The sequence below is a fragment of the Vigna umbellata genome, chromosome 7, assembly GCF_029865625.1.
Source record: "Vigna umbellata cultivar VRB3 chromosome 7, Vumbellata_1.0, whole genome shotgun sequence".
Classification (NCBI taxonomy): Eukaryota; Viridiplantae; Streptophyta; class Magnoliopsida; order Fabales; family Fabaceae; genus Vigna; species Vigna umbellata.
Genome location: NC_142171.1, coordinates 40,253,384 through 40,263,643, shown reverse-complemented (window position 1 = coordinate 40,263,643; position 10,260 = coordinate 40,253,384). Strand labels below are relative to the sequence as shown.

General features: G+C 30.6%; 1 protein-coding gene across 1 annotated transcript; it reads right to left on the bottom strand.

Annotated features, from left to right (window-relative positions):
• Positions 1-6,580: 6,580 nt before the first annotated feature.
• LOC124820543 (putative BOI-related E3 ubiquitin-protein ligase 3) lies at positions 6,581-8,344 on the bottom strand. The gene is made up of 3 exons (XM_088094054.1): positions 8,065-8,344; positions 7,591-7,966; positions 6,581-7,243 (listed from the first exon to the last, which is right to left on the bottom strand). Exons 1-3 carry the CDS (start codon positions 8,121-8,123, stop codon positions 6,632-6,634), a joined length of 1,047 nt encoding a protein of 348 aa, XP_087950180.1. The 5' UTR covers positions 8,124-8,344; the 3' UTR covers positions 6,581-6,631.
• Positions 8,345-10,260: the final 1,916 nt, after the last annotated feature.

Here is a 10,260-nt window from a genome sequence, read left to right as displayed (position 1 = left end):
CATTTCTATACCACAATTAGGCTATAACTATACCTATTTACTACTTTTCCATTCAATATCAGATGTTTGGTTAACTAAGGTTCTAGACAAGTTCTAAATGATCGAAAGACAAATCCCTAATTTAGACCAAAAACCAACCCAATAAAAGCTCCATTTTCACTACTTTCAATCCTATAACAATTTTGTAGCTAATTAAACTCCAAAATAGCATAATTAAGTGATCCAAAAATGAGTACAAACCAAACACAAGCATTCATACCAATATTCATCAAGAACAACATAACAACAAGCATATTATCATATAAAATACCAAATTTTTATTCATAGATTATCCAATAACCAAAACCAGTGAATATCATCAATGGCTCATCAAATTAAAACATCAATTTCACTACATTTTAACCATGAACACGAACTCAAAATCTTTAGACCAAAATTAAAAGATGAAGGTTAGTTTCCCTTACCTTTTAAGAGATCACACGACTTTTACAAGATAAAACAACCCTTATAAAGATCAACGACTCTATCAGATCCTATAAGACACTGAATCATGATCAAGGTATGCCAAAAGAACTAGTGATCGACAAGTAACAGAAAGGAAAAGAGAATTGACACATGCAATGGAGTTTAAACTGCATGCGTCTTAAAACAACAAAACGAAGGAAAAAAAGTAGAAATTTACTTACTCTTTTACAATAATTGATCAGTTAGAAATTGAGGTATTGTCACCGTGATCGTTTAGGTATCTCATGATCGTCAATTAACTTAGACAAATCCTAGAATTTCCAAGAAGATGTCAAGATTATAAAGATGAATTGAATGAACAAATTCTTGCAACTAGGAATGACAAATAAATATGTCTTCATGGTATTGTTCAAACTCATCCCCATTTTACAAAGAATCTTTGAATTTATTAGGTATGAATAATATCTTATTGCACGTAGACATATAGGGTAAGAATGAATAATGATAAAAAAAAGTTAAAAAATGATTAGGGTAATATGCTTACCATACAAATTTGATTTGATAAATGATTAGAGTAATATGCTTATGCACATTTTTATATTGGTTTGATTATAAAAAATCTACATTCAATTTAATCTAGATAACCTTTATTAAAATTTTCTCTATATTCTCATTATCTCACTACTACAGCATGTGTAATTAAAACAAGAATTACATGACACTTCTTAAAATACACTTTAAAAAAACTAGTAGATAATGAAAGCATTAAAGAATTAAAATACTAGATAATGAAAGCATCCAATTTTCTACAAACACACCATGGGGGTATAACAATTTGCTAAAATAAAAATTAAATGAAAGACACCATCCGAGTGACAAATAATTTTCAAAAGATTCACAGCAAAAAAACTTATAGCACAATGAAACTCTTTGGTTGATTTTGGGAAAATCCTTCTCAACACTTTGTAGTGAATAGTATTCCAATAAACTTTCTTTAGAAGGTTGCTGATTTCTATTTTTAAAACGATCCAAAATATACCTTGAGAAATTGGAAGAGTTTTCTTTTTGCGAGGTTTTTAGAATTACTAATTAATATAATTGACCATTATTAATTATAATTGATTATCGTTTTCTTCATATAAACTATTTTGAATCAATCTAATAAATTACTTTTAAACATAATCAATTATTTATAATACAAAATATTTGTTTTAACCAAAATAATTAATAAAATATGAAGGAAAGAGGAAAATATTTCTATCAATATAATTTATTGTTACTTCAAACAATTGATTGTTTGTGACACCATTAGAAAACTAGTTTTGATTGAAGATAATAGATTATGAAGTTAACATAATTGATTGTGTTTATAAAAGATAAAAAAACCGTTTTAAAAAAATTTTTGTTCAATATTTCATTAGAGATTGAATTTTGATCACACATCTAATATCTCATTTTTCGTAGTGTTCAACTACTATATGATATATTACATTTTTAATAAAACAATAATTGATTAAAAAAATCATATAACTATCATTACAATTATCCAAAATAATATAAATAACAAGATATATCTATATACATTGTCTTATACTACAAGAAGATATATTATACCGAACGAAAAATGTATCATAAATTTTACAAACCAAAAGAGAACAACAAAACGTCAAACTCTAAGCTTAAGCTCTGTCACCAGCTGGCTCCTATTCACCAGAGACATCCTCTATGCTCACACAATTACAGTGATCATTGCAAAAGATAAGACATGTAATACACACAAACAAACAAAAATAGAAGGGTAAGCTAAAGTACCAAAAGAACATATATATATTTTAAAACAATAATATCACATTCATAATATAAATCAAGCAATAAAAAAATAATTCCATCAACCTTAAACTTCAACCATCTAGATATATGTATTGATGTCGAACTCATGGGGGACTTGTCTTGTGTGTGGTGAAACAACTTGCCCAAACCATAATACCATACCATCAAACTTCCGCACATTAAGGTTAATCCGTCAAACATATATGGCAAATAAATTACCATTAGACTAAGGAACTCCTACTACTTTCTATGACATACCACACCCATCTCTACTTGAGATTGAGAGTTATTGAGAGTGTCATAATCATCTCCCAATCCCAGAGTCCCTACTTCAATACATCATAAAACAAAACAACCAGAAGGATTTCCCCATAAAATCCTTTTGACCTTATACTTATATAATGTTTAGTATTCATCGAACAAAACAATCCTCCAATGCAATATACATTAAATACATTTAAACCACTTAAAATAAGTTTAAATCATGTTATAAACCAATCCTAGTTTCATCATTCACATAATCATAATCATTGAATGCATCACAAGAGATAGGAAAACTTAGTTAAAATTCTGACATGCTAAAACTTTTTCGCTCTGCCATCATGACTCGCTATGCGAATACAAAAATAGTGGGTTCTACTCGCTCAGCATCTACATTCGCTCAGCTAAATTTGGTTTTACTCGCTCAGCAATTATTCTCACTGAGATAGACTGTCGAATTTTGCAGAATTTGAGCCTACCAATCTTAAATTTTTTAACTTCCACACTTTCACATTCGCCTACACCTCCTATTTGTTATTTCAAACCTTAATGGAACTCGTCAAAGTGTTTATGACTCCTCTTAAATTCTACAAGTCTAATCCTTTTATGAATTTCTAAGTCATTCAAACTAAAACACCATTTTCATAACCCATAATTCTACTCATTCTTCATCACAATTTGGTAAACTCAACCTCTAAACAAGTCTTAAATAGCTTAAGAACATACTTTAAACCCCAAAATTCTTAATCCAATCCTTCTCAAAATATCACCTATCAAAACCCATTATTTAACACAAAACAAACCTATAATTGAACTCAATTAATACTTCTTTATTCAACATCGTATTTTTGGTTATCTAAAACCCTATACCAGATTCTAAATAATTCACATCAGATTTTATTGAACTAAAAAGCTACACAAGTCTTAAATGACCTAAAAACTAACCCCAAACATCAAGTTTCTCTGCAAAACCATTCCTCAAGAAAATCACCTATTAAAACCCCAAATCAGACCCAAGACTAGCCAAAACTTTCACCTTCCACTACTTCAAGGTTAAACAAGAGTTATTAACCAATTACAACATCAATTGCAACAACTCAAATGATCAAAACTAGCAATATACAACAAGCATTCATCGCAATCATTTCTCAATATCAAATATCACACATATAGGTCAAGTCCAAGCAATTGCACCACAATACAACAAAATCTCCACAAGCTAAATCTCTTTAATCAAACTTTAGCATACAAATTCAGATTATCAAAGCATTAACATATAGAACAGAGGTATTTAGCTTCCTTTACCAGTTAAATGACTAAAGGACCTAAAAAGAACCTAAAGTCGCTTCCTCAACTTAGAAAGCTCTATCTAAACTTACAAGCCGCAGAATCATGATTAGGGTACGTAGTTATAACCATTAATTAGCGGAGAACCTAACAAGAAACTTAGATGACACATGTAGTGGAAAACTACTCATATGCATTGGAAAATGTGAAATTAGAAAAAATGAATAGAAACTAACTTACTATTTTATAAAAATTGTTCGACTAGACTAGAAGACCTTGGCCCAATGATCACTTTAACACCTAATCTTCAAACAGATGACTCAACAGATAAAATATCTAGAGATAAGAAAAAACTCTAAAATTTTTTTTTAAAAGAAATAATGTAACTTGAAATAATAAAACTCATCTTATAAAATTTCTATTAATACTTTGAACTTTAACATTAAAATATTTGAATCTAATACTTAAATCACACTATCAATTTTAAAAAAACATTTTATGGATTCTTACCCTAAGAAGAAAGAAATGATCATAATAAATACATATCTTATCAAAATATAGAATAGATTATTAAAATATAAACAAATTTTGCTTTGGAAGACAGGTTAATCAAGAAAACATCATGCAAATATTGTTTAGTAACTTCTTCTTTCTACTTTTTATTTTTTTTAAAAAAAGTTCTTGATAATATTAATTACTCTTTGCTAATTTATTAATGTTTTATTATTTTACACTTACATATTTTTATGAAGTAAAAGTGAAAAATTAAAAGGAAAACTGATTTTCACTTATACATTATTAATGTCTTCTTAGGTTATAATTTGTATAAATGATTTTGTCTATTTAGAATTATTTTATACCAGTTACGTAAACATGAGTTTATCACTAAAAGCAATATAATGAAGTTAGTATATTTAAAATAAAATTAAGTAATTTAAATGGTGGTATTTTCAATAGGGACTAATTTTGCAATAAAGATTATTTCGATTATTTTTTATTTTATCACATTATTGAAATTATTTATAATTATTTTTATTTACTACCTTTAACATTTTAGAAATATCAGGCATTTTCTTTTCACCTTTTCTTTTCTAAAAAAACAAAGTTTGAAAAATAAAAGTAATTTTTAGGAGAGGAAGAATCTAGACATAGAAATTCAAAAAATAAATTGACGATGACGTCATAAATTTTAATTAATTTATATATTCAATTTGATATTTATTTATAATGGTACTTATCCTCTTCCCACATTATCCTTATCTTTTCTTTACGTGATTCTTTTCCCTCTCTTAGTTCGGTTTCGAAAATATTTATCTGATTTTTCAGAATAAAAATAAATTTCAATACATATAATTTTAAAATTTTAGAATCACACTGTAACGTGGAAGTCTTAAAAAATACAAATACAATTTTAAGTATTAAAATAATAATTAAATTATATACAAAAATTCGAAAAAAATGTTAAAATGTTGGAGATCTCATTCATCATAGATGAGGAAGTGAGTATCTACTAAATAAGTGAAAATAAATCAATTTTACAAGTTTTAGTAAGATTAAGATTAAATTTAAAATTTAGAAAACTTTAGTATTTATTAATTCTATTATTTTTATAATTTGATGTATTTATCATATTATTACAGTCAAATCATTGTCATACAATAATTTGTTTAAGAATGTAAAATTTAAATTACATTTGTTAAAGAAATATATAAAAATAAAGTGATTTAATATAAAATAAAATAGATAAAAAGTAGTTCTGAGACACTTAATGTAAGACAGTGGTTCGTAGCACACAGTACAAGGAAACGTTGCAGTATTTTTTTAGTGTTTATTTGATGTTTTGTTGGAGGTGGAACTTGGAAATTCGGAATGAGTCAGAGCAGAGACACAGAGAGTTGAAAAAAAGAAAGAGGTGATAATAATAACACAGACGACTCAATCTGCCATCACAGCCTTACCTTATTTTAACTGGGTGCCGTGAAATCCCAACTACCCTATCCTATTTCCACCCACACACAGTAATAATCATAAATAAATTAATCAAAATTATTCAAGATTCAGTAAAATTATATAAAAACGATGCGCCAGGAAAACGCCGTCGTTTCCTGCACCTATTCGGAATCAATGCATTGCTTTCACAATAATTATTACCCTTCGCAGATTCCCAGACACTCCTGCGTCCTTTTATTTATTTCCCTTTTTTTCTAAAAATATATTATTTATTTATCGTATTATTTTTTTGGCCAACAACCAGTTCCGGTGTCGTTTTGTGCTTAGGCTTTTGGCCCCAGGTGCGTGGGTCCCCAACACTCTGGTCGCGCATAAAAGAAGACAGAGAAATTGCTGTTGCAGCCACTCTTCACCCAACAGCGACATTTGCGCGCGTCCTACGTGTCAGATTTTGCCGCACACCTTTCGCTTTCACCTACTCGTTGACTCCACGCGCCACTTTCACGCTCACTACCTAGTTTCTCTATTGGGGTACTATCAGTAGCTGTCGGGTAGGTGCGCCCTGGGTCCCACATTCCTCCTTCGCTTTTTTACTCTTTTACCCCTCTCTCATAATCTAAGATATTTCATTTCATAATCTAAATCCTCATTTTTAATCATGACTTTTAAGATTCCATGTCTCTCCACTTCATGTCGTGTCTTCTCATCCAAATCTCGTGACTCACCACACTCATTCATTCCCATTCAAAACAAAGCAATATTTACAGAAAATAAAAGATAGATGAAATTAAAAATTAATCTTTTTTTTTCTAATTTCATTTTGAGAAATTAATGATGATTATAATGTCATGTTTACATGAACACTGGCATTTTTGATGGATTTACAAACAGGACAAGAGTCTAAACTAGACCCGCAACCTGTGCAGACACATAGGTGCCTGCACGGTAAGATTAGCACGCACGATTCCTTTTCCCCACACTTTCTGCACAATCTCTTCCCACCGCTTTTTCCATTATCGTTATAATTGTTTTTATTATTATTATTATTAACAATAATAATATTTTCTTTTATTTCGCTGCAACCTTCCTTTTCCTTGTCCTGCGCCCCGGTGGCTAACGTACGCCACCCCTCGTCGCTGCTCCCGCAGCACGACTCCGCATCTTCATCCGCCGTGTGCGGTGGCGCTGATACCTGCGCCAAGACCTGCTCGAGATTGGTGCGTAGGACATTGGCGGTGGCCTCGTTGGTCTGAGCCAGGTCGCGCCAAAACTGATTCTCGATGCTCAGTGATCTCACTTTCTCTTCCAAAACCCAATTCAATTTTTCTATCTTCAAAATCTCTTCTTCTTTCGCTCTCAGCCTCTTCGCCATTTCCACCTCAATGCTCTCCATCAATCTTCTGGCTTGCCGCTTTCTCTTTTCTTCTAACTCCATCCTAACCTTCTCCATCTGCAGACATTCCAAATTACATCAGTTAATGCAACTCATTCGCTGAATCAAATACTCACAGAAACTTCAAAATTACAAGACACAGAAAAAAGTAATCAATATCGAAGATGTGCATTATTACAATTAAAAACCATGCTAAGATCATTGCTGATGGGTTAGAAAAGTAGTCTTTTGCACTGTTGATTTTTGTTAAAAGTATTGAGTGTTGTGTTTGGAAAATTCGGAGAAGTTGAGGGGATGAAAATGGAGACTGATTAAACAAAACCCAAATGAAAAAACTCGGAAAAGTGATTTGTGTTTCAGAAAACTGAAATTTCGATGAAATCAGAGAAGGGTAAGTGAATTACGTGTTGGGAGACGAGGGCATCGAGGTCGAGCTGTTGACGATGGATGTGAGAGGAAATGTCTTCGCCAAGGAAGGAGAAAGAATCGGTTTTCTTCTGAGGGTATGGATGGAAAGGGAAATTGTTGTCGTGGATGGAATCTCTGGAGCGTTTTCTGGAAACGGGAACAACCTTGTTGTTGTAGGAAAGAGTGCTGTTGTCGGATTCCAAGACAGCGGGTTTCTGGAGGAGAGAGCTGAAGTGAGGCGGCGGAAAAAAGGTCTCCGACGCGGTGGTGGTGCCGGAGAGAGGCAGCATCGAGTAATTACCCAAACCCAAACCCGTTTGAGTGGCGTACATGTTCATGATGGTGGCATCCATTGGGTTGGTTAAGGTTTCTCTGTAGGTTCATCAGAAGAGAAAAAGAAAAAAGAAAAACATTAAACTCGAGAATGATGAAACAGAAAAGAAGAAAAGGGTGAGAAGAGATGTACTCACCTATTGGGTATGAGTTGTTGAGGATGGAGGATGTTAAAGTGACGAGCTTCAACTGCCATTGATGTGTTTGAAGTGGGTGAAAGTTTTGGTTGGAGAATATGCAGATGAGGTGTTTGTTATAAGGGTTTGTGGTGGATTTGGATGAGAAAATGGAGGAGAGAAGAATGGGAGATGAAGAGATAGATAGAGGTGAGTGAATGGGAAGAATGAATGAAGGAAAGGGTGTCAGAGAGAAATGAACAAAAGCATGCAAATAGGGTGGCAGCAAGGCTGGATGGTGGGGTTCATTCAGGATTTGGTCCTGTCCACACTTTATTCTATTTTAATTATACCATTAAATGTTTAACTATTTTAAATTGCTACACAAAAAAGGAGAGGAAAAAAAGGTGACAATGGTGGTGTGTTAGTTTGTTTTATTGTAAGATTTTGTCTATTTATGGAGTGCCAAGTTCCTAACCCACCCAGATTTGATCCTCATAATAATGCTATAGTTATAGCATCTTTGAGTGTTTGAATAATATGCTCTTTTTTTTTCAATTTGGCCATTTTGAAGCATTAAATTAGTGTTGGGAGATTCATGCAATTAAAAAAAGTGTTAAAATGTTGAAATCACACTTCATGCTAATTTGAGTAATCCATCACTTTTAACCATTTTGTGTGTTGGTTGAGTTTTTGGTGCATGTGTTGGAATTGGTTTTAATTGGAATAGCTTTCAAACACACAAAGATTAATTTTGTGCAATCTTTTCACATTCAAAATCTTTAAACCCCATAAAAGAGGATTGCTACAAAAGTTGATTTGGCATGAAGAAAAAAAATAAAGAAGCCAAAATCTTATTAACATTTAAGCCTTAAATTTTTTTTAAAAAGGAGGATGCTATACTTACTCGTGACGAAACATTAATTTGAGAAACAAATAACTTCTATCTATTTTAATGCCAAATCAAATTAATTTTTGTCATTTTTTTAACTGATTTTAATGAGATTAACTTAGACCGATTTACACCCTGAAATATATGTATTAAAATTGAAACAATTTATTCTTTTATTAGTGTATTTTTTTATTAATTGACATTATTCTTGGTATTAATTAGATTTAGAGTTTTGGAAGAACGCGGTTAAAGCAAAATAATGTATTAAAAGCGTTCTAACTTTTATGCTGTGTTCTGATTATATTTATCAAATTTGCTGATTATATTTCAAATTTAAACACACCCTTAATAAAATTAATTGTTATGAACACGATGAATAATATAATTAACAAATACGTTTTCAAAACAATAATCTTTTTAGTAAGGATTATTAATGAATAAAACACACGGTTACAGAAAGACGATAATTAAAAGCATCTTTTACAAAGACATTAATTAATTAATAATTAATTAATTAAAAGTATCTTTTATTAATATATTAAATTTTTTGAATGCATTGAGTGGAAATTTACTAAGTCAATGAAGAATTAATGATTTTAGAAAGTTGTATTTAATTTGTTATCTTTCAAAATTGAATAGGATTTATTGTTATATTTCGAAATGCGTAAATTGGTGACAGATGTGGAAGTGCCACGTAAGACCTGCCGACTGTGGGTAATGAGGGTAAAGTTGGCACAATGGAGTCCAAAATTGGATCCACTTTCCAATTTTTCCACTGACACACTGCAACTCTTCTCTTTCTCACACTGTCACACAATAAATACATACAAACACTTAATTCACAAGGGAAACTTTCCCAATACCTTTATCTTAAAATTAATAAAATGCAATATTATTAAAAATATTTATACAATTATCTCCTGCACTATTCATTTTAAAAAATCAAATGTTATTTATACTTAATTAATTTGGATATTTATTTTTGTCATTTGGATTAGGATCGAGTGAAAAAAATTAAAATGAAATTCAAGGGAAATCTACTCTAATTTTAATCATATTATATTAATTATTTAATTTAATATAATAAATAAAAATATTAATATTAATAAAATATAAACTCCTATTCAATTATGTTTTCATAATATTTGATCACATCTTTATATGTTCCTACTCAAATTGCTTGGTAAAAGTGAGGAAAGCTATGTTATATATTTTTGGCATAATACCCAATTTTGTCCCCACTTTGGTTCAGAAATCTCAAGTTAGTCCCTTTATAGAAAAGTGAGTTGAATGGATCCTTACTTGTAATTAATTGACTCTAATGA

Excerpts from the sequence above, each read along its gene's own strand:
- LOC124820543 (XM_088094054.1), bottom strand. The coding sequence starts at position 8,123 with ATGGCAGTTGAAGCTCGTCACTTTAACATCCTCCATCCTCAACAACTC. Across the intron at positions 7,967-8,064 it reads CAACAACTCATACCCAATAG|AGAAACCTTAACCAACCCAA; the intron begins GTGAGTACATCT and ends ATGAACCTACAG. Across the intron at positions 7,244-7,590 it reads ATGCCCTCGTCTCCCAACAC|ATGGAGAAGGTTAGGATGGA; the intron begins GTAATTCACTTA and ends GAATGTCTGCAG.